The sequence below is a fragment of the Heterodontus francisci genome, chromosome 13, assembly GCF_036365525.1.
Source record: "Heterodontus francisci isolate sHetFra1 chromosome 13, sHetFra1.hap1, whole genome shotgun sequence".
In the NCBI taxonomy this organism is placed as follows: Eukaryota; Metazoa; Chordata; class Chondrichthyes; order Heterodontiformes; family Heterodontidae; genus Heterodontus; species Heterodontus francisci.
Window position 1 is genome coordinate 50,723,790 of NC_090383.1, and position 24,612 is coordinate 50,748,401.

The 24,612-nt window shown below is 42.9% G+C and overlaps 1 protein-coding gene across 3 annotated transcripts in view; it reads right to left on the bottom strand.

Moving 5' to 3' along the window:
• LOC137376374 (rho guanine nucleotide exchange factor TIAM2-like) overlaps nucleotides 1–24,612 on the bottom strand; it is a 438,770-nt gene that overhangs the window by 136,629 nt on the left and 277,529 nt on the right. For 2 of the 3 annotated variants that reach the window (XM_068044808.1, XM_068044809.1), the window contains 4 exons: nucleotides 23,859–23,963; nucleotides 20,636–20,714; nucleotides 11,281–11,373; nucleotides 10,299–10,547 (listed from right to left, as the gene is read on the bottom strand). In XM_068044808.1, coding sequence (XP_067900909.1) covers nucleotides 10,299–10,547; nucleotides 11,281–11,373; nucleotides 20,636–20,714; nucleotides 23,859–23,963 — 526 coding nt within the window. Of the gene's footprint in view, nucleotides 1–10,298; nucleotides 10,548–10,868; nucleotides 10,902–11,280; nucleotides 11,374–20,635; nucleotides 20,715–23,858; nucleotides 23,964–24,612 lie in introns of those variants that run through there. The other variant, XM_068044812.1, reaches the window with a different exon arrangement.

The following is a 24,612-nucleotide window of genomic DNA, read 5'->3' on the forward strand; positions in this document are numbered from 1 at the left end:
AGGAATAGCAGTTCACAAACCATGGACATTAACTTTGTCTATGAATCAAGGTTAGAAACTAGAAAGTCTCAGGCAGAACAATTGAACTGCTCCCTACGGAGAAAAAAATCATAGCAAACCACCATCCAACAGCAATCTTAAATCTTAGACACATTCCCATGCGGGGGAAAGGAAGGCCATCCAACGTTAGAGCAAAGATAGAAAGTAAAATGAAACAGGAAAGAAAAAAGAGAATGATAAATGCCAGGTTCATAATACAATGGAGAACCAAGCTGAATACAAAAAATAGAGAACTGAAAAAAGGAAATAAAAGGGATAAAGAGTGTATGAGAATAGATTTGCTGATAACATGAAAGATAACACAATAGTTATTTTATAGACATACAAATTGTAAAATGGTAAAGGAAGAATGGGACCAATTCGAGACCACAAAGGAGATCTTGTGGAGGCAGAGGACATGGCTGAGGTACTAAAATGAGTATTTTCATCTGTCTTCACTAAAGGGGATGCTGCCAATGTCTGAGGAGGTAGTAGAGAAATTGGATAGGAAGAAAATAGAGAAGGTGCTTAGAAGTCTGGATGCCCTCAAAACAGAAAAGCCACAAGATGCAAATTGGCTGCAAGGCTCTGACTGCAATTCTTAGATCTGGGAGCAGTGCCAGAAAACTGAAGGTTTGCAAAGATTACAACCCCTCAGAGGGTTAAATGCAACAACTACAGGCCAGCCAGCCTAACATCAGTGCTGGAGAAACTTTGAGAGATAATAGGCTGAATTTTGCAGAGATCATTGAGACATCTGGAACCCAGAAGTGGCTGTTGCAGCACATTGGTCACAATCTTCCCAAAGGCGGTCAATTGAGAAGGCACCTCCAGGACTCCCATCCAATTAAGGATGGGGGGCACACTGGGGAACTGACAGACCCAGAGGGTCCACAGCAATGTCCAGCGGCAACCCCAAAGGGAGAGGTGGGCACTGCCAATGTAGGTAAGAGAACGCAAGGGAGTCTCAAGATGGAGGTGCCCCTGAAACTTTCAAAAAGTGTAAAAAGTAGTTGTGGCCATAGCTTTCAGGCCACCATTGTAAGAGAAATCGCTCCACAGGATGGCGGGTGGCCACAGCTGTGGCCCTCTGGCACCTGCAGCTGTGGGGTGGGGGGGGGGGGGGGGGGGGAGAATTAAAGGAGGCTACCTCCTGGCCCAGCCAGGTTTCAGCCTCAGCAAGGAGTCCATTTGCCATTGGGAAGACCCTGGCAGCGTCATCAATATTATCCCAAAGTTGGCACATAATAGAGCTTAATTAGCTATACGCCTCTGTCAGGCAGGTAGCCAGTGCAGGTCAAACATGCCTCCAGCAAGATTGCTCAGGGGCATGATCACCCAAACACAAGGTTCTCTAATTTTGCTACCAGTTCCACCTCCAAACCAGTCTCTGTGGGATTGGGAAAATTCAGCTCAATAATCAGGGACAAAATTGTCATTTGGAACAAAGCCAGGGTTCTAGAAGGTAGTAGCTGAGGAAATTGCAGATGTTTTAGCCATAATCTTCCAAAGTACTCAATTCAGAAATTGTCCAATTAGATTGAAAAATTGCAAATGGAGTTACATTATTTAAGAAAGGTAGCAGAACAAAATCTGTCAACATCTGTTGTGGGGAAGTTATTGGAATCGATAATTAACGGCAGAGTGACTGAGCATTTGGGTATTTTTGAGCTGGAGAGAGAGCCAACATGGATTTGTAAAGGGGAGGTCAGGTCTAACGAACCTAATTGAATATTTCGAGTAAGTAACAAAAGTAGTAGACAAGGAAATGTCGATGGAGGTTGTTTATATTGACTTCCAGAAGGCATTTGATAGGTTCTACAGAAAGACTTAATTAAAATTAAGGCTCATGGAATTGGATGCAAATTATTGAACTGATTAGGAGATATAATGGGCACAGAAGATATAATGGATACATATTCAACTTGGAAGGAAGTGACCAGATGTGTACAAGGAACTGTGCTAGGGTGTAATCTATTCACTAGATTTATAAATGACAGTTAGCAAAATTGACAGCCATATATCCAAGTTCACCAATGACACAAAAATTGGTGGCATGTTAAGTACTGTGGATGGAAGCATTACAAAGAGACATTAATAGATTAAGTGAGCATAAAACTGTGGCAGATGGATTTCAATGCAGGCAAGTGTGAGGCCATCCATTGTAGAGCAAAGAAGGATAGATCCAACTATTTTGTAAAGGGTTAAAAGTTAGGAAACAGTGGAGATTCCAAGATATTTAGGGATCCAGAAACACAAATCACTAAAATGTGATTTGCCAGGTACAAAAAAAAAATCAAAAATACTAACATTCAATTAGCATTTATGACTAGAGGTCTAGAATATAAAGTGGAGGAAGCTTTGCGATAGATATACAAAGCCCTTCTTAGAACACATCTGGCGTACTGTGTAGTTTTGGGCAGCTTAGGAAGGGTACATTGGCCTCAAAACAAGCACAGATTCAACAAAATATTAACAGGGTACCAAGGGGTAGAATATGAGGACAGATTATAGAAACTAAGCTTGTATTACCTGAAATATAAAGGATTCAAGGGAGAACATGATAGCGTTTTTGTTTTTAAGATTTTGAAATAAATTGATAGAATGGATAGAGAGAAACATTTTCTGCTGTAGGAGTCTAGGAAAAGGGGACACAACCTTGAAAATCAGAGCCAGAAGCGAAGTTAGGAAATATTTCTTAATGCAAAGATTGGTAGAGGTGTGGAACACTCTCCCACAAAAAGCAGGAGATACTTGCTCAAATAATAACTTTAAATCTGAGATTGATAAATTTTTTCTAACCAAGGGTATTAACGGTCATGAATCCAAGGCATTGTTTGGAGGTACAATACAGATCAGCAATAATTCACTGAATGACAGAACAGGCTCAGGGGGCTGAATGGGTTATTCCCATTTGTGTGTTCAATGGTGCTCTTCAGATAATTATAATCACTAGAATGCACTTGTGACCTAACACAATCCGATACTGAGAATGAGCTCAGTTAGAAACCAAAAACATCTCTGTTGCAGCACGAGAATTTTTTTTATTCATTCATGGGATATAGGTGTCGCTGGCTAGGCCAGCATTTATTGCCCATCTCTAATTACTCTCAAGGTGGTGGTGAGGTGCCTTCCTGAACCGCTGCAGTCCATGTGGGGTAGGTACACCGACAGTGCTGTTAGGCAGCGAGTATCAGGACTTTGACCCAGTGACAGTGAAGGAATGGCGATATAGTTCCAAGTCAGGATGGTGTGTGGCTTGGAGAGGAACTTGCAGGTGGCGACGTTCCATGCATCTGCTGCCCTCGTCCTTCTCGGTGGTACAGGTCGCAGATCTGGAAGGTGCTGTCTAAGGAGCCTTGGTGCATTGCTGCAGTGCATCTTGTAGATGGTACACACTGGTGCCACTGTGCGTCAGTGGAGGAGAGAACAAATGTTTGTAGATGGGGTGCCAATCAAGCAGGCTGCTTTGTCCTGGATGGTGTTGTGCTTCTTGAGTGTTGTTTGAGCTGCACCCATCTAGGCAAGTGGAGAGTATTCCATCACACTCCTGACGTGTGCCTCATAGATGGTAGACAGGCTTTGGGGGGGGTCAGGAGGCGAGTTAGCCTGACCTGCTCTTGTAGCCACAGTATTTATACGGCTACTCCAATTCAGTTTCTGGTCAATGGTAACCCCCAAGATGTTGATAGTGGGGGATTCAGCAATGGTAATGCCATTGAATGTTAAGGGGAGATGGTTAGATTCTCTCTTTTTGGAGATGGTCATTGCCTGGCACTTGTGTGGCATGAATGTTACTTGCCACTTATCAGCCCAAGCCTGGATATTGTCCAGATCTTGCTGCATTTCTACACAGACTGCTTCAGTATCTGAGGAGGTGCGAATGGTGCTGAACATTGTGCAATCATCAGCGAACATCCCCACTTCTGACCTTATGACTGAAGGAATTGATGAAGCTGCTGACGATGGTTGGGCCTAGGACACTACCCTGAGAAACTCCTGCAGTGATGTCCTGGAGCTGAGATGATTGACCTCCAACAGCCACAACCATCTTCCTTTGCACTAGGTACAACTCCAGCCAGTGGAGAGTTTTCCCCCCAATTCCCATTGACTCCAGTTTTGCTAGGGCCCCTTGATGCCATCCTCAGTCAAATGCTGCCTTGATCTCAAGGGCAGTCACTCTCACCTCACCCAGAGTTCAGCTCTTTTGTCCATGTTTGAACCAAGGCTGTAATGAGGTCAGGAGCTGAGTGGCCCTGGCGGAACCCAAACGGAGCGTCAGTTAGCAGGTTACTGCTAAGCAAGTGCCACTTGATAGCACTGTCGTGACACCTTCCATCACTTTACTGAGGATCGACAGTTGACTGATGGGGCGCTAATTGGCTGGATTGGATTTGTCCTGTTTTGTGTGTACAGGACAAACCTGGGCAATTTTCCAGGGTAGATGCCAGTGTTGTAGCTGTACTGGAACTGCTTGGCTAGTGGCGCTGCAAGTTCTGGAGCACAGGTCTTCAGTACTATTGCCAGAATGTTGTCAGGGCCCATAGCCTTTGCAGTATCCAGTGCCTTCAGTTGTTTCTTGATATCACGTGGAATGAATCGAATTGGCTGAAGACTGGCATCTGTGAAACTGGGGACTTCAGGAGGAGGCAGAGCTGGATCATCCACTTGGCACTTCTGGCTGAAAAGTTATTGCAACTGCTTCAGCCGTATCTGTTGCACTGATGTGCTGGGCTCCCCCATCATTGAGGATGGGGATATTTGTGGAGCCACCTCCTCCAATTAGTTGTTCAATTGTCCACCACCATTCACGACTGGATATGGCAGGACTGCAGATCTTAGATCTGATCCATTGGTTGTAGGATCGCTTAGCTCTATCGCATGCTGCTCATGCTGTTTGGCACACAATAATCCTGGATTGTAGCTTCACCAGGTTGACACCTCATTTTGAGGTATGCCTGGTGCTGCTCCTGGCACGCCCTCTTGCACTCTTCATTGAACCAGGGTCGATCCCCTGCATGGTGGTAATGGTAGAGTAGGTAATATGCTGGGTCATGAGGTTACAGATTATGGTCAAGTACAATTCTGCTGATGATGGCCCACAGTGCCTCAGTTTTGCGTTGCTTGATCTGTTCAAAACCTATCCCATTTAACACGATGGAAGGTATCCTCAATTGAAGCAATCACAATCTGATACAAGGCTCCATTGTTGGACCAGAGGAGAGGGAGCTTTACCCTGGCATATAATTTATTTTTGCATTTTTGTGAGAAAAAATGAAGCCAAGCCCATTTATTGTACAATTTATCAAGATGGCAACTACATCATGTAATATCTCAGACTGAGGGATTAGAAGACGACAAGTTCCCAGGCCTTAGTCTACATTTATCCCTACATTATTCAATCCAAATCCCAGTGACATATTTATCTACCTCTTTTCTGAAGGAATTAACACTGCATAAGCAGTTTTTGATGGGAGTCGGTTTTGCATCCGAATACATCATTGGGGGAAAATCCTCGTCTTATTTGAACTCCGTTAATTTTGAACCTATATACTTTTAGTTATGTGCTCACTACACAAACAAAATACAATTTCTTTACATATTATAAACTTGCTGCTGATAATCTATCTGGCTGGAGTTTTTTGTTTTAAAAAGACAGAGGCAAATTATGCAGATTGGCTAAAGTTTGGCTGATGGGCTATTGTTACATAGAATCTACAGCACAGAAACAGGCCATTCGGCCGAACCAATCTATGCTGATGTTTATACTCCACATAAGCCTCCTCCCATCCCTTTGCCTCTAACCCTATCAGCATATCTTTCTATTAGCCAAGCTGTTCCAGTACAGCTACAACACTGGCATCTACCCGGCAATGTGGAAAACTGGCCAGGTATTTCCTGTCCACAAAAAGCAGGACATGTTCAACTCGGCCAATTACCGCCCCATCAGTCTACTCTCAATCATCAGTAAAGTGATGGAAGGTGTCATCAACAGTGCCATCAAGCAGCACTTGCTTAGCAATAACCTGCTCAGTGATGCTCAGTTTGGGTTCCAGCAGGGCCACTCGGCTCCTGACCTCATTACAGCCTTGGTTCAAACATGGACAAAAAGGGCTGAACTCAAGAGGTGAGGTGAGAGTGAGTGCCCTTGACATCAAGGCAGCATTTGACCAAGTATGGCATCAAGGAGCCCTAGCAAAACTGGAGTCAATGGGAATCGGAGGAAAACTCTCTGCTGGTTGGAGTCATACCTAACGCAAAGGAAGATGGTTGTGGTTGTTGGTCAATTATCTGAGCTCCAGGAAATCATTGCAGGAATTCCTCAGGGTAGTGTCCTAGGCTCAACCATCTTCAGCTGCTTCATCAATGACCTTCCTTCAATCATAAGGTCAGAAGTGGGGATGTTCGCTGATGATTGCACAATGTTCAGCACCATTAGCGATTCCTCAGATACTGAAGCAGTCTGTGTAGAAATGCAGCAAGATCTGGACAATATCCAGGCTTGGGCTGATAAGTGGCAAGTAACATTTGCGCCACACAAGTGCCGGGCAATGACCATCTCCAACAAGAGAGAATCTAACCATCCCCCCTTGACATTTAATGGCATTACCATCGCTGAATCCCTCACAAACAACATCCTAGGGGCTACCATTGACCAGAAATTGAACTGGAGTAGCCATATAAATACAGTGGCTACAAGAGCAGGTCACAGGCTAGGAATCCTGCGGCGAGTAACTCACCTCCTGACTCCCCAAAGCCTGTCCACCATCTACAAGGCACAAGTCAGCAGTGTGATGGAATACTCACCACTTGCCTGGATGGGTGCAGCTCCAACAACACTCAAGAAGCAGGACAAAGCAGCCCACTTGATTGGCACACCATCTACAAACATTCACTCCCTCCACCACCGACACACAGTGGCAGCAGTGTGTACCATCTACAAGATGTACTGCAGCAACGCACCAAGGCTCATTCAACAGCACCTTCCAAACCCACAAACAGCACCTTCCAAACCCACAACCTCTACCAGCTAGAAGGACAAGGGCAGCAGATGCATGGGAACACCATCACCTGCAAGTTCCCATCCAAGTCACACACCATCCTGACTTGGAACTATATCGCCGTTCCTTCACTTTCGCGGGGTCAAAATCCTGGAACTCCCTTCCTAACAGCACTGTGGGTGTACCAACCTCACATGGACTGCAGCGGTTCAAGAAGGCAGCTCACCACCACCTTCTCGAGGGCAATTAGGGATGGGCAATAAATACTGGCCTGGCCAGCGACGCCCACATCCCATGAATGAATACAAAAAAAATCTTTCTCTTCCTTTGTCTATCATGTGTTTATCTAGCCTCCCTCTAAATGCATCAACTATTCACCGCAACTACTCCTCTTGGTAGCGAATTGTACATTCTCACCAGTCTTCAGAATGGTGGTGAAGGAAAGCAATGGCGATGGGAAATTCAATGGGGGACAGACTGGCATTCCTGCAGCCACAGACATAATTGCAGGATGATACGTTGCTTCCATGGTGCCAGGGTTAAGGATGCCACTGAGTGGCTGCAGAACATTGAGGGGGGAGGGTGAACTGAGAAATCAAGGTCTATATCAGTACCAATGACACAAGTAGACAGAGCGATGAGATCACATAGGCAGATTTTGGAACGCTAGCAAAGAAATTGGAAAAAAAAGGACCTCAAAAGGAAGTAATCATCTGATTACTCCCAGTGCCATGCGCTTGTGAGTACGTAAGTAGTAAAATAGTGCAGATCAATGCGTGGCTAGAGTGGTGGTGCAGGAGGGAGGGCTTTAGATTCCTGGGGCATTTGGACTGATTTTGGGGGAAGTGGGACCTGTACAAACCAGACATGGTGGCCCTCAACTGGGCCAGGACCAATACCATGGTGAGGAAGTTTGCTTCTGCTGTTGAGGAGGGTTGAAACTAGCTTGGCAGGAAGATGGGAACCAGAGTGTAGATTCAGAAGAGGGAGAAGCAAAGCTGGAAATAGAAGGCAGAAAATTAGCAAGTATAGAGGATCAAGGAAGCAAAAGCTAGAAAATAGACAAAAAGGAGTTGTTCAATGATTAGCAGTATATACTTCAATGCTAGGAGGAGTGTAGTGAATATGGTAGAAGAGCTGAGGGCAACATTTGGAAATATATCATAGCTATTACTGAAGCACAGCTTAAAGGAGCACAGGAATGAGAGCTCAACATTCTTGGTTACAGGGTTTTCAGACGGGATAGAAGGTGATAAAAAAAGGAGTGGTTGAAATATTGGTTAAAGAAACAATCACAGCTGTGAGGAGGGACAATATGCTAGAAGGAGCATCAAATGAGGTCATATGGGTTGAACTGAGGAACAAAAATGGGCAATCACACTGCTGGGAGTATACTATAGACCCTCAAACAGTCAGAGGGAGATAGAAAAGCAAATATGTAGGCAAATTGCAGAGAAGTGCAGAAACAAAAGGGGCGGAATTTTACATCCCCCATTGGAGTGGGCTGGAGGTGGGTGGGCCGTAGAATGGTGTGGGAGGCGGGTGCCGTTCCAGTTCCCTTCCCGCCCCCGCTGCAATTTTATGAGTGGCGAGGGAGGTGACAAATGGCTCACCTGCCCCAAGCCAATTGAGACCCTCAAGTCCCTTAAGCAGGGAAGTTCAGAACCTGTGGAGGCCGCCCAGTAGAAGCTGGCGGCCTCGTTGCAGGGATGTCCCTCCTGATGGGGTCCCTCAGTGGGGCATAGGGTTCCCACCCACCCCAGCAGCACAAGCCACCCCCACTGGAGCACCTCCTCCCACCCTCCTGAATGAGACCCACGCCCCTTGCCAGGGCCCAGCCAATTGTCCCCAGCAAGGCCAGAGACCCCCCTCACCTTTATGGAGGCAAACGCCCACGATCCTCTACTGTCAGGGTGCAGTTCCAGCAGTGGCCACCGCTCCCTGTGGCGTTGCCGAGACGGAGGAGCTGTTGATCTGCTGATTTGGCAGCAGCTCTTAGAGACGGGACTTCCTGCCTCAGAGGGGCACACGCCCCTGCTGGGGCCAATTAAGGGCCTGGGCCACGTAAAATTACAGCGTGGCTTCCAGGTCCGACGGAGGCCGGCTCGCCCCCGACTTTTTGGCTTCCGTGTGGGGCCTTCGCCCAAGGTAAAATTTCAGCCAAGGGCAGTAATAGGAGGACATTTCAACTCCCTAATATTAGCTGAGATAAGATCAGTGTAAAAGGTGTAGAGAGTGCAGAATTCTCAAAATGCATTAGGGAGAACTTTTTTTTTAAGCCAGTGGTAGCAAGTCCAAGAGAAAGGGCAATTCTGGACTTAGTTTTAGGGAATAAAGCTGGGCAGGTGGGAGGGGTATCAGTGGGAGAGCATTTTGCTGGTAGTGAGCACAATTCAGTTAGACTTAGACGAGTTATGGAAAAAGCTAAAGATAGACCAAGAGTAACAGTTTTAAATTGGGGAAAGGCCAATTTTACTGAGCTGAGATGTGGTTTGGCAAAAGTGGACTGGAAGCAGTTACTTGCAGATAAATCAGTGGCGCAGGAGAAAAAAAGAACTGGTTAGCTCTTCAATAACTATTAAATAAAGGGGCTGGAGTTTAATCAAATTGTACTTCTGTGTTGTATTTGACCCTCTCTGACGGTCGTGAGTCTTTGGAACGCTTTTCCTCAAAAGGCAGTGGAAGCAGAGTCTTTATCTACCTCTGCCTTAAAAATATTTAGATTCTTGATAAGCAAGGGGGTGAAAGGTCATCCGGGGTAGGCGGGAATGTGGAGTCGAGGTTACAATCAGATCAGCCATGATCTTATTGAATGGCAGAGAGGCCCGAGTGGCCTACTCCTGCTCCTAATTCGTATGCTCGTATGACAACCAGTTGAGTAGTCTATAGGCTATGCATTAGGTTATCTGTGGCTTATGAAGCCTGTTTTATTGCTCACTCATGTTATACTCTGAGTTAAAGTGCACTCGGATCAAAGATTCCTGCACCATGTTACCACTATGCACCATGCTATTTCCTCTGCTTCACTTTGTAACAAAAGAACAGGGGACCAAATGGTAGAAACAATTGGTGAAAATGGTGTATAGACAACTAAAGTGACCTCTAGCAGATAAACACCGATCACAAGGTTGTTGCTTAGATTCTAAAAGGTGAGCCCTGAATCACGTCTGAAAAATCACTGATTCTTTAAGAGAAAGTATACTGTCACTTCTTTAAAACATGACTCAGCTTTGTAATAAAAAGAAACCCAGAACTCACCAGAAGGGACAGGAAGGAAAAGGTTGTCAATAAATTCCTCCAGCAATTTTGATTGGTCAGGAAGAGGTGGGACCATCATGTGGTTTAATGAGTCATGGCACTCTGTTGATGTTTGGTTCCAGTCTAACAAAAACCTCCTAATAGTCAGTATTAAGTGGTTCTCTGCAAACAACGATTCAATGCATGTATGGTGTAGATTAGCAACCACTTCCCCATTTATTATCAAGATCTCATCTCCCACTCTTGCACCTAAAAGGAGGAAAAAAATGACAATACTCAAAATCTCACAAACCACCAATTTACCCTGGTCTTCTGGATGCTAACTAACCCACTGTATTTTGTTTTTATTTCAGATTTTCCTATTCATTTCTAAGAAAGTCATTTAGTTTAATCCAAATGAATGAAAATATTACCAGTATAGGATTTTTACACCATACAAGTTGGAGTCATAAATCACTTTGCACTTTGTTAAAATAGCAAACATAGAAATTTTGCACAAGCACATTAACTAAAGTTATTAAAAACAGTGTTCAGGATAATTTACCTACACTACGTTTCTTACAGGCCTACCTGCATGCCACAGGAACAGCGCATATCTGACCCCCAGCACTACATGGTATTGCCTGAATCTGGCACCCTCACAGGAAATGTGAAAAAGTTCAATAAATTACCCAAACTATAATGAGCAATGAGAGCCCATCGCTCTTTTAGCACCTTATCCAAGAAGTCATTCATGTGTGAACCCAGACAATGAAATTCAGCAAACTATTCCACAATGAGGACATCATAGTTAAGGTAAGATTGCCCTCACTCAGAAACCACAGATGGATTTTTTTTCTTGCATAGGTCACAGGTCAGCTATTAAGAGTGGAAACCCTCGTGCAGACACTGGGTGGCAAAGTGGAGTGTACCATTAATGACAGCACTAAAATCCATCACTTCAGTAAGCACAAAATCTTACTATATATAAATGTAATCATACCTTCTCTATAGGCTAGTCCACCAGGAAGAACGTCAGTCACAAACAAAGAATTGTGTTGCTGCTTTCCATCAACCTGTCCAGCAACAGCAAAACCTTTTTAAAGACGGAAGCATAAAAAGTAAATTTCTCATACCAAGGAGACTTAGTTCCTACTTAATTTTAAATTGGTGCTTCAGTTTCACAAACAGTAAATATACAGGGTGTTAACTGTGAAACCATGATACAAAATAAACTGTTCATGAAGTAACATAAAATTGCAGGAGTACAGATTATGTAAAATTTATAGTATTTCCTGAATCGCAGATATGTGAACTGTTGCAACTTGGTGCTACACTCAACATTAAAACAAATCATGTTTCTTAGAGGCGAAACATTGCCACCAACTTTAAGGTTCCAAGCTAGAAAGTCCTCTGCAAACACAGCAACCACGATTTAGTTAAGATACTGAACGTTTAGTTCCATCAAACTATTAATTTTTAAACAGAGTAAAAGTCATTCCTGGATTATTTAAACTGGTTCATTGCTTGCATTTTTTCCTATAAAGATTATATTTTGATGATTAAAAGACAGTTACCAAAAGTATGTGGTATACTTGCATTTTGTTCACCATTACAATCTCTGAACTGGCTGCCTGTATCCATGAATTCCAGAAATCCTTAATGCAATAAAAGTACCTTTCACATCACCAAACATAGAGATCTATGGAATAACACCCAATTAAAAAATTCACAACCTTGTTTTCAAATCCCTCCATGGACTCGCCCCCTCCCCATCTCTAATCTCCTCCAGCACTACAACCCTCTGAGATCTGTACACACCTCCAACTGTGGCCTCTTATGCATCTGATTTTAATTGCTCCACCAATGACAGTTGTGCCTTCAGCTCTCCAAGCCCTAAGATCTGGAATCCCCTCAGTAAACCTCTGACATTCTAGCTTATTATCTTCCTACAAGACGCTCCTTAAGAACTACCTCTTTGACCAAGCTTGTGGTCACCTGTCCTAACATCGCATTATGTTGCTCAATGTCAAATTCTGTCTGATGTCGCTTCTGTGAATCGCCTTGTGACTATGTTAAAGGCGCTATATAAATGCAAGTTTTTTTATATGCACTTATAAAGATAGCCTGTGAATATTAGCCTAAGAAATTTGAAGGATATTTAAAAGTTACCACCTTGGATGATAAATATTTGGCATATGCATGTGAGATAAGCATATTGCATCAGAATGGAAGGACAAGAAAATTTCAGCAAACTGCATTAGTATGGAAAAAAATGAATCAGATTGGTTTCTCAGTCTTTAATTTCGCAATGTTTCTTCCTTTCCCTCCCCATCACATGGCATTCTCATGGAGAGGCGGTGGCGTAGTGGTATTGTCACTTGGCTAGTAACCCAGAGACCCAGGGTATTGCTCTGGGGACATGGGTTTAAATCCCACCACAGCCGAAGGTGGAATTTGAATTCAATTAATAAATCTGGAATTAAAAAGGTAGTCTAATTATGGCCATGAAACCATTGTCGATTGTTGTAAAAACCCGTCTGCTTCACTAATGTCCTTTAGGGAAAGAAATCTGCTGTCCTTACCTGGTCTGGCCTACACGTAACTCCAGACCCACAGTAATGTGGTTGACTCTTACATGCCCTCTGAAATGGCCTAGCAAGCCACTCAGTTGTATCTAAGCGCTACGAAGTCAATAAAAAGGAATGAAACCGGACGGACCACCCGGCATCGACCTAGGCACCGGAAACGACAAACCCAGCCCTGTCGACCCTGCAAAGTCCTCCCTACTAACATCTGGGGGCTTGTGCCAAAATTGGGAGAGCTGTCCCACAGACTAGTCAAGCAACAGGCTGACAGTCATACTCACGGAATCATACCTGACAGACAATGTCCCAGACACTGCCATCACCATCCCCGGGTATGTCCTTTCCCACCAACAGGACAGACCCAGCAGAGGTGGCAGCACAGTGGTATACAGTAGGGAGGGAGTTTCCCTGGGAGTCCTCAACATCGACTCTGGACCCCATGAAGTCTCATGGCATCAGGTCAAACATGGACAAGGAAACCTCCTGCTGATTACCACCTACAACCCTCCCTCAGCTGATGAGTCAGCACTCCATGTTGAACAGCACTTGGAGGAAGCACTGAGGGTGGCAAGGGCACAGAATGTACTCTGGGTGGGGGACTTAATGTCCATCACCAAGAGTGGCTCGGTAGCACCACTACTGACCGAGCCCTAAAGGACATATCTGCTAGACTGGGTATGCGGCAGGTGGTGAGGGAACCAACAGAGGGGAAAACATACTTGACCTCATCCTCCCCCACATGGACTGCAGCAGTTCAAGGCAGCTCACTACCACTTTCTCAAGGGCAATTAAGGATGGGCAATAAATGCTGGCCGAGCCAGCGACGCCCACACCCCATGCATGAATTTTAAAAAGATTTCAGTTGGCATTACTTTTAATAAGCACCTTAGCTAACAACTGATCTAAAACTTCTCAGAGGACAATGCTATTATAAACGTAAATTCTCTATCGACCATAATAGTAACAACATTCAAATTTCTTGAAGATTTATTTCCTCTATTAACTGAATGACATGAAATGCAATATGACAGGTCATCAATTATGAAAGTTAGGTGAACATGAAACTAAACAGCAGCTGGCAGTTGTCGAAGTGAAGAAAGAAAGCCCTGAAGACTGTTGTTACGGCCACACGGTGAGATGTGGGTGGTTCCAACGGTTTAACTCCCACCTGACCGCAGCAAGTGCATTTTGTTATTAGGGTTTAACCCCTTGGTGCTTTATTTGTCAAATAAGCTGACAGCGACAGGTTTTCTTGTAGGTTTAAAACAGAAAATCAATTATTTATTAATCAATACATTTTAACCCGAAATTGTTGCAACCGCAGCTATACCACACCTCCACACACACACACACAAAGAGGAAAAAGGGGTAAGCGATTATAAGTGGGGAGGTAGGTTTTGGTGGGTGCGTGGGTTACGCTAAGGCTGTTGAATTCTCTTGGAAATCAAATTCTCATTGGTTGCAGGCCTGAGGTATTTGTAGATTGCTCTCTTTGTTCAAAGTTCAGTTGGAGGTGAAGTGAGGTGAAGTGAGAGAGCCCTTGACATCAAGGCAGCATTTGATCAAGTATGGCATCAAGGAGCCCTAGCAAAACTGGAGTCAATGGGAATTGGGGGAAATCTCTCTGCTGGTTGAAGTTGTACCTAACGCAAAGGAAGATGGTTGTGGTTGTTGGAGGTCAATCATCTCAGCTCCAGTACATCACTGCAGGAGTTTCTCAGGGTACTGTCCCAGGCCCAACCATCTTCAGCTACTTCATCAATGATCTTCCTACAATCATACGGTCAGATGTGGGGGGGGGGGTTGTGTTCACTGATGATTGTACAATGTTCAGCACCATTCATGACTCCTCAGATACTGAAGTAGTCAGTGTAGAAATGCAGCAAGACCTGGACAAAATCCAGGCTTGGACTGATAAGTGGCAAGTAGCATTCGCGCTACACAAGTGCCGGGCAATGATTATCTCCAACGAGAGGGGATCCAACCATCTCGACCTAACATTCAATGGCATTACCATCGCTGAATGCCCCATGAACAACATCCTGGGGAGGTGGGGGGTTACCACTGACCAGAAACTGAACTGGAGTAGCCGTACAAATACTGCGGCTACAAGAGCAGGTCAGAGGCTAGGAATCCTGCAGAGATAAACTAACCTCTCCTGACTCCCCAAAACCGGTCCACCAGCTACAAGGTACAAGTCAGGAGTGTGATGGAATACTCTCCACTTGCCTGGATGGGTGCAGCTGCAACAACACTCAAAAAGCTCGACACCATCCAGGACAAAGCAGCCCACTTGATTGGAACCCCATCCACAAACATTCACTCTCTCCACCACTGATGGGCAGTGGAATCAGTGTGTACCATTTACAAGATGCACTGCAGCAACACACCAAGGCTCCTTAGACAGTACCTTCCAAACCCACAATCTCTATGACCTAGAAGGACAAGGGCAGCAGATGCATGGGAATACCACCATTTGCAAGTTCCTCTCCAAGCCACACACCATCCCTACTTGGAACTATACCGCCGTTCCTTCACTGTCACTGGATCAAAATCCTAACTGCACTGTGGGTGTACCAATCCCACATGGACTGCAGCAGTTCAAGAAGGCAGCTCACCACCACCTTCTCAAGTGCAATTAGGGATGGGCAATAAATTCTGGCCTAGCAGTGACGCCCACATCCCATTAACGAATAAAAAAAGACAGTGGACCACTTCTAATTCACTGCTGTATAACGTGTAGATGTAGAATTCTACAGCAGGATGCATCCCTTTTGGTTTTCTGGAAACCAGCTTCTTGGATGCTAATTTCCACATGTCTCTCTCTCTCTCTCTCTCTCTCTCTCTCTCTCTCTCCCAAGGCTGCTTTCTTTTTTAAAGATAAAGATGTGTTACATCTCACCTCTGCTGGAAAGACAGATTTTTCTTCCATGTAGTGATTGACGATGGCCTAGGAGATAGCTACTTCACACCTTCTTTGTTTCAGAAGAACCCATTTAAATCAAAAGGGTTTCTTGCTGGTTTCAGCATGAGAATGATCCGGTTATGATGTTTCCACTTCACACCTTTTTTGTTTCAGAAGAACCCATTCAATTCTGAAATATTTTAGGATGGGTGTAGGATGGATGCAATTGACACCTTTTATCTTTGAAAATTTTCCTTTGCCCCTAACAGACAGTTTGAATATACAAAGGCCTTTTCCTTTGGTGGCCATTTTGGAGCACATTGTTCACTTTTTAAAAGAAAGGTACGTTTTTTTTTTTTAAAATGGAAAGTCAGTTCTTATAACTCTTCAGTTTTTGTCCATAATTTTTCATTCTCGCACTGCTTATACGAATGAAACTGTGGATTAAAACTCAGCCCTTTGAACCCAATCCCAGCTCCTCCAAACAAAAGCAAAATACTGTGGATGCTGAAAATCTGAAGTGAAAACAGAAAATGCTGGAAATGCTCAGCAGGTCAGACAGCATCCATGGAGAAAGAAAGAGTTAAATGACCATTCATCAGAATTGGAAGAAGTCATATATTAATAGGTGTTAAGCATGTGAAAGGGGGAGTATGGGAAACAGAATAAAACTTTTGTTTCTTTACTTGTCCCATTACCACTCCCTTTGGCTTTGCATCATCAGCCCTTTTGACATTTAAACTCACCTGCCTTCTACCCCATCACAGACCTTCTCTTTTGTTCTGTTTAGTTGGAGATCGTTTGGCAAACAGTGATCGCAATATCATTAGGTTTAGAGTACAAATAGATGATAATCAACAGGAAGAGGGCTAATATCAGGAGTGAAAAGAAATCTGGCCCAGATGGAATGGAAGCAAAGATCATCAGGCAAAACAGTAAGTGAGCAATGGGAGGCCTTCAAGGAACAGACAGTTCAGGTACACACTAGACACATTCCTACAAAAAGTAAAAGAAGGGGATCCAAATCTAGAGCTCTTGGATAAAGAAATTATTAAAATGAAACAGAAAAAGTAGATGATAAAGGTCAAGCTCATAATACAATAATGAAGCTGAATACAGAAAGTACAGAGGAGAACTGAAAAAGGAAATAACAGGGCAAAGAGAATGTGAGACAAAAGAATAGCAGGTAAAATAAAAGGGAAGACTAAATTCTTAGAATATCCTTTTACTCTTTATACATTTATAAGAAAGGTGGGGCTGATTAGGGAACAAAGATAAGATCTTATCGGGACAGAGAGCATAGTTGAGGTACTAAATGATGACCTTACATCTGTATTCATTAAAAAGGATGCTGCTGTCACAGTATAGGAGTGCATAGAGAAACTGGATAGGATAGTAGATAAAGAGGTGGTGCTTACATGACTGGCAATGCTCCAATTAGAAAAGTCACCTTGTCCAGATGTGATGCATTTTAGATTTCTGAGGGAAGGAAGGGTTGAAATTGTTGAGGCTTTGGCCACAATCTTTCATTCAAATGAGTGGTGCCAGAGGACTGGAACTTGGCAAATGTTAAACCCCTGTTCAAAAAAGGGGGGGGGGGGGGGGGGTGGGGGTGAATAAGCCAGGTAACTACAGGTCAATCAGCCTAACATTTCTAGAGATCATAATCTGGGGATTTATTAGGACAAATTGTGCCTGACAAACTTAAGTTCTTTGATGAAGCAATAGAGAGGGTTGATGACAGCAGTGTGGTTGATGTGTTTATGGACCTGCACAAAGCATCTGATAAAGTGCCACATAATATACCTTGTTAGCAAGAGTGAAGCCCATGGGATGAAAGGGGCAGTGGCAGCATGGACACAAAATTGACTAAGTGACAAAAAGCAGACAGTAATGGTAAACAGTTATTTATCAGACTGGAGGGAAGTATACAAAAGGTGACCCCAGGGATGGATATTGGGAACACGGCTCTTTTTGATATACAATGACCTTGGCTTGGGTATAGGGTGCATAATTTCAAATTTTTTAGATGACACAAAACCTAGAATTATAGTAAGCAGTGAGAAGGATAGTAACAGACTTACAAAAGCAAAATACTGCAGATGCTGAAAATATGAAAGAGAGAGAGAATGTTGGCAATACTTAACAAGTTAGGTAGCATTTGTGGGAAGAGAAACAGTTAACATTTTGCATCAATGACCTTTCTTCAGAACTGGAAAAGGTTAGAGATGTACCAGTTTTTAAGTAAGCACAGGAGGTAGGGAAAGGGAGGGGGTGAGAACAAAAGGATAGGGTTAAAGGCAAGAGTGATTAAAATGACAAAAGGGATGGTAATGGGACAAATAGAGAAATAAAAGATGGGTCCAGAAAAGCTGCAAATGGCAACAGAACCATTACCAGCATCTGCTGTCCCAAAAAATGGGAGCAGCATCCTGGGAGCGGTTATGATTTGAAATTATGGAACTCAAATGTTGAGTCTGGAAGATTGTAACGTGCCTAATTGAAAGATGAGGTGCTGTTGCTCAGTCTTCCCTTGAACTTCACTGGAACTGTCTGAAGCTGAAGTTAGAGAGATAAAAGTAGGAGTGGGACGGAGAATAAAATGGCAGGAGAAGACGGACAGACCCATGAAATGAGCAGACACATGGCAGAGTAAATTTAATGCATTTTGCTAGGAAAATTGAAGAAAGGCAATATAAATGAATTAGCACAACTTTAAAGGCAGTGTAGGACGACACACCTGGGGATTGACAGACAAATCCTTGACCACAGCAGGCTGTTAAAAAGGCCTCAGGGTTCCTAGGCTTTACACTTGATTGATACAGAAAGAGTGCGCATGACAGAGAGCATGTGCAACAGCCAGAGGGGCGAGACGGATGGAAGGAGGGGCAAGAAAGAGAAAGATTTTGTAAATCACTACTTAGCTAGAATGTCCATTTCTGGATACACACTTCAGGAAGGATGTCAAAACCTTGGATAGGATGCCGAGGAAATTTAACAGAATGGCATCAGGGATGAGGGATTTCAGTTATGTGGAGAAAAGAGAGAAGCTGGAATTGTTCTCCTTTGAACAGAAAAGGTTAAAGGGAAATTTGATATAGGTGTTCTATGTTAGAGTAGACAGGTAGAAAATGTTTCCACTGAATTGGCAGAAGGGTCAGTAATCAGGGTATAAATGATCAACTTCTTTGTCCATAGAATCAATGCTGATGCATTCTGTTAACTCACCTGATGGCTTTTCTAAAACTTTTTCATTCAAATCTCGTGAATCTTTATTTTTAGTACAAAAAACAGCTTTCGAATAATAAGTTGCATCGAATAATTGTCCCTGCCATTTAGCCACACTTAACCAATTCCATCATTTCATTCATGCCACCCCTCCAATGCCATCCCTTCCAATCCATGCCATTCCCATCCCATCCCTCACGGAAATAATCGCTCCAGCACCAGGGTGTTGTTGGGATCCCCTTACCTTTTGCTGTTTGTGTTCTCCACCAACTCACCGCTGCCACCACTGACCATTGGCAACCACACACTTATCATGCACTCCAGTCCTCTGTGCCCCCCACGTGCGGCAGGCACTGCCCATCAAATCAACCCACTAACAAATGCACCCCTTAAACTGACCAAAACAGTCTGGACAGACAAAAACCGAGTATTACAGATGAATATAAACATTAAATATTAAATAGAAAGAGATAGGCAAATTGTAAAATATATAAATTGTAAGAATAAAAACATGTGGCAAAATGTTACGGGTGTGCTTTGCTTTAGTGTCATCTTCATCTGGAACCTCTGCACGCCACCAAGCACAGGGACCAAGTTTTATTTTGATGGTGAGCAATACAACTAGAGACCAACTAGCATTATAAATGGTACACTGTACTGGAAAATTACCAGGCACTGTAACAAGCCAAGCGGGGAATGTGGAAATTACTGCAATGCCAATTGTGCAACAGATTTTGCACTTTGCATGAGAACTAGCACTGAAGCAAAGTGCAATCCACAGCACATAAAGTTAGCACTAATTCCTTTGTTTAAATATACATTTTCAGCATGATTGTGCCCAAGCCACGGAACATTGGAAAGACTGGCCTCACACAAATATCAAGGTCCATATTTACTAAATATTTGAATTGATCGTGCACAGGTTTAAAAAGTGTTCATGTCTAAGGTACCCTCTGAGCACATTTTACACCTCGTTTGGCACTGCACAGTTATGTTTTGCATAGTCTCAAGTCAAAGTGATGAGACTTTCACCTGTAGAGAGCCTTAATCCAGATTTATACTACAGCTTTAGTATGGAACCAAGCAATAATCACTTCATACTGACAATAAACTGGTAATGTATCACGCCCTAAAATACCTTAATCATCTTCACTCTTGAACGTGATGGTTACATTCAAATCTCTAACAACACAGATGTATTCAACAAGACTTAACATCCCACTGAAGTTGCAATAGAAATTCAGGTTTCATGAATAGAAGTTTTCATTTAGAGCAACTGAATTTATGTTGATTAAACACATCTGGAAAGGAATCATTTTTCCCTATGAATTGTAAATTATTGGAACATAAGCATGTTTATCTTATGTAACTGGACTGAGGTTGAAATGGTAAATTTGTGCAATGGAATTGGACATTAAAAACTCAATGAATATAATTAAATTCTGAAAATGCTATTTAAAAAAAAAATTAACTTGCCATTTATTTACATTGAAGCAGTACGAAGCAAAAGTCTCTGGGTAATAAAATAGCAAGAGAGCTGTTAGACATTGCTTTCCACATCTGGGATGTATTTGTAGCTTTCCTTAAAATAAAGTGGAAACAAAATTGACAAGCACCAGTCATAATCAACCACTTACCAAAGGCAGTTTCAGCTTCTCCCCTCTCGAGGTGTATGTGGTAAATATCCATCATGGAGATTTCTATTTCATCAAATAACTGCATCAAAAAAAAAAGAGAGAATATCAAGCTTTATTGCTCCTAAAAATGAGGCAATAGGTTGTAGCAGACTTTTAAAGAATTCTTTTAAAGAATGATGTTCTATATCCAAGACATCACAAATTTTCACATTCAATTTCAGGGACACAACTATCTTTCCAATAATACTCTAGAGTATTGAAAATACCTATCTAATTAAAGTTAAGCGAAGTTAAATACATACAGCCTTCATTCCAAATTAAGCAATTGGATATGGGGCATAACTTGCATTTATATAGTGCCTTTAGGTAGAAAACATCCCAGGCACTACACAAAGGAAAGAAATGGATGTTAAGCCTTTGAGAGAATTTGGAGAAATTAGCAAAAGCTTGGTCAAAGATCTAGATTTTGAGATGGTTTTGAAAGATAGAGAGAAAAGTGGAGAGTTGGAGGGGTTAAGGAAGGGAGTTCCAGAAGGTAGGGCTGAAACAGCAGAAAGTTTTGCCACCAACAGTGAAGTAGGAGGTGGTGGAATGGAAAGGTGGTCAGAGGTAGAGGGTACATAGAACTGCAGAGATTTGCAGATGTATGGTTTTTTTTTTAAATAGGTGCATGGGATGTGGGCATCTGCTGCCCTTGTCCTTCTAGGTGGTAGAGGTCACGAGTTTGGAAGGTGCTGTCTAAGGAGCCTTGGTATGTTGCTGCAGTGCATCTTGTAGATGGTACACACTGCTGCCCCTGTGCGTCGGTGGTGGAGGGAGTGAATGTTTGTGGATGGGGTGACAATCAAGTGGGCTGCTTTGTTCTGGATGATGTCGAGCTTCACCCATCCAGGCAAGTGGAGAGTATTCCATCACATTCCTGACTTGTGCTTTGAAGATAGTGAACAGGGTTTGGGGAGTCAGGAGGTGAGTTACTTGCAGGATTCCTAGCCTTGGACCTGCTCCGGTAGCCACTGTGTTTATATGGCTACTCCAGTTCAGTTTCTGGTCAATAGTAATCCACAGGATGTTGATAGTGGGGGATCTGGCAATCGTAATGCCATTGAATGTCAAGGCGAAATGGTTAAATCCGCTCTTCTTGTTTGAGATGGTCATTGCCTGGCACTTGTGTGCCATGAATGTTGCTTGCCACTTATCAGCCCAAACCTGGATACTATCCAGGTCTTGCTGCATTTCTACACGGACTGCTTCAGTATCTGAGGAGTTGCGAATAGTGAACATTGTGCAATTATCAGTGAACACCCCCACTTCGGACCTTCTGATGAAGCAGCTGAAGATGGTTGGGCCTCGGACAGTACCCTGAAGAACTCCTGCAGTGATGTCCTGGGGCTGAGATGATTGACCTCCAACGACCACAACCATCTTCCTTTGCACTAGATATGATTCCAACCAGCAGATAGTTTTCCCCCATTTCCATCGACTCCAGCTTTGCTCAGGCTCTTTGATGCCACACTCGGTCAAATGCTTTGATATCAAGGGCAGTCACTCTCACCTGGTAATGAGCCATGAAGCGATTTGTGAATCAGGATGATGATTTTAAGTTCAATGCCTTGAGTAACAGAGTGTCAGTGTGGATGGTGATGGACAAAAAGGATTAGTGCAGGGCAGGATTTGGGCAGCAGATGTTTGGATGACTTGGGAATTTATGGAGAGTGAAGGGAAGGAGGTTTGTAACAAGGACATTGACATATCAACTATAATTATAAGGGTTTCAGTGGCAATCGGGTGAGGTAGGGGTGGAAACACAATGTTCTATGTGTTGATGAATAGGATACAATTTCAGCTGTGTCCCAAATATGCCAGAGTTTATATGCAACTTAGTTCATCTGGAGAAAGCAGCCATGGAGTAACGAGAGAGTTTTCAGCTGACCGTGTAGCAATGATGACATCAACAAGACAGGTCGATAAAGGGGGGGGGAATTGAATGATGGATCCTTGTGGAAGGTGTTCAGGCAGGGGCAGGAGAAGCTGTTGTTCAAGATACACTGGATGCATTTGGACAGAAAAATGGGCCTTGCAAGGAAAACGCCACAGGAGGAGAAGTAGTGAAGGAAGATGGCATGGTTGCCTTGTATCAAAAGTTCAGATAAGAGGGATAATACATCACAGTTGGTTATGATATAATTGGTGAGTATGACAAGGCTGTTTTAGTGCTATAGGGAGGGCAGAAACCAAAGTGAAGTGATCTGAACAGGTGTCTGAAAAGGCAAAATGTTATATTTCAATAAAGTAATAGTGAACAACTCCCTTAATGAACTAGTGAGTAAAAACTATTAGCCAGTGTATTGTTAAACCATATAGAGCAGAAAGTTCCAGTTATACTTAGGGTGTCTGAAGTTAGCTAATCTCAGCTGATCAGCAACTAAGATGTTACTACTAGCCTCTCAGCATCTGGGAGAAAATGAGCCAATTGGCTCAGTTGGTAACACTCTTACATTCGAGTCAGATAATTTTGGCTTCAAACTACATTTCAGTACTTGAGCACATAATCCAGACTGACACTTCAATTTAGTACTGAGGGACTGTTGCAATGTTGGCCATGACTTCTTTTGGATGAGATATTGAACTAATGAGATATTGAATCTACCTGCTCAAAAGTCTTGACCAGCATTTCTCCTGTAACCAACACCAATAAGAACAGATTAGTTAAAAGCAAAATACTGCGGATGCTGGAAATCTGAAACAAAAACAAGAAATGCTGGATTCACTGAGCAGGTCTGGCAGTTCCGAAGAAGGGTCACTGACCCGAAACGTTAACTCTGCTTCTCTTTCCACAGATGCTGCCAGACCTGCTGAGTGAATCCAGCATTTCTTGTTTTTGTTTGAGAACAGATTAGTTGTTCATCTCATTCACTGATTGTAGAAGCTTGTTGTGTATAAGTGGCTACCACATTTGCCTTCATAACAGCGATTCATAGTTCTGAAACTTTGAGGAATACCAAAGTTTTTCTTTCTTTCTTTGATTACTATCTATTAATACTTCTACAAAATGCTTGTGTGCATGGAAATCTGGTGAGACAGAGTTGTTTCTGGCTACAGTACTCTCCATGGTTGTACAGCCTGAGGTTCATGCAAAGAATGGCTGCTGGAACTATACCCAAGTATGAATAATGGAAGGGGAGACTTTTTTTTTTTAAATATAAATTATTGTACCAAATGTTACCTGTTCCTGTATGTAGTCCAATCTGTTGGGAACATAACATTCCATATTATTGTGCACCATTTTTCTAAGGCGAACACAGTGATGAACTGGATCCAGTTGCCTTATCTACATGGGACAGAGGTACTGGTTAATTATTGCATGCACCATAGGTTTGTAATGTCAGAAACTAAAATGAAAAGCTAAATTATCCAAATAAAGTCTTTAAAATATCTGATACGCCGTGATTGTGTACTTTTCTCGCCACACAATTCCCACTCTAAGTGGTCAGTTTGCTCCTGCTGGCAGAATGTGATCAGGATAACTCACCATAACCCAAGGTTGGAAATCAATCAACATCACTTAAAAAAAAACAGAATATCTGGTCATTATCATATCACAGTTTGTGGGATCTGCTGTGCATAAATTGGTTGCCATGTTTCCTACATTACATTTCAAAAAGTACTTCACTGACTGTAAAGCACTTTGGGACGTCCTGAGCTCATGAGGAGCATTATATAAATGCAAGTCTTTCTTTTTTAAATCTACACAGGGGAAATAGAATTTATGCTTAGGAAATAGCAAATATGAAACCTGACACTGGGAGAAATTATAAATACAAATATTTCAATACAAACACTTTCTATATCTTTCAGAAAAATTGACATACACCATCATCAATATTCAAGAAGAATATGATGGTTAATAAGTTGACTATAAACTAACAATTTAAGCCAATGAAAACACTGCATTGCAATTATGGTTGGCATCCTTCCAT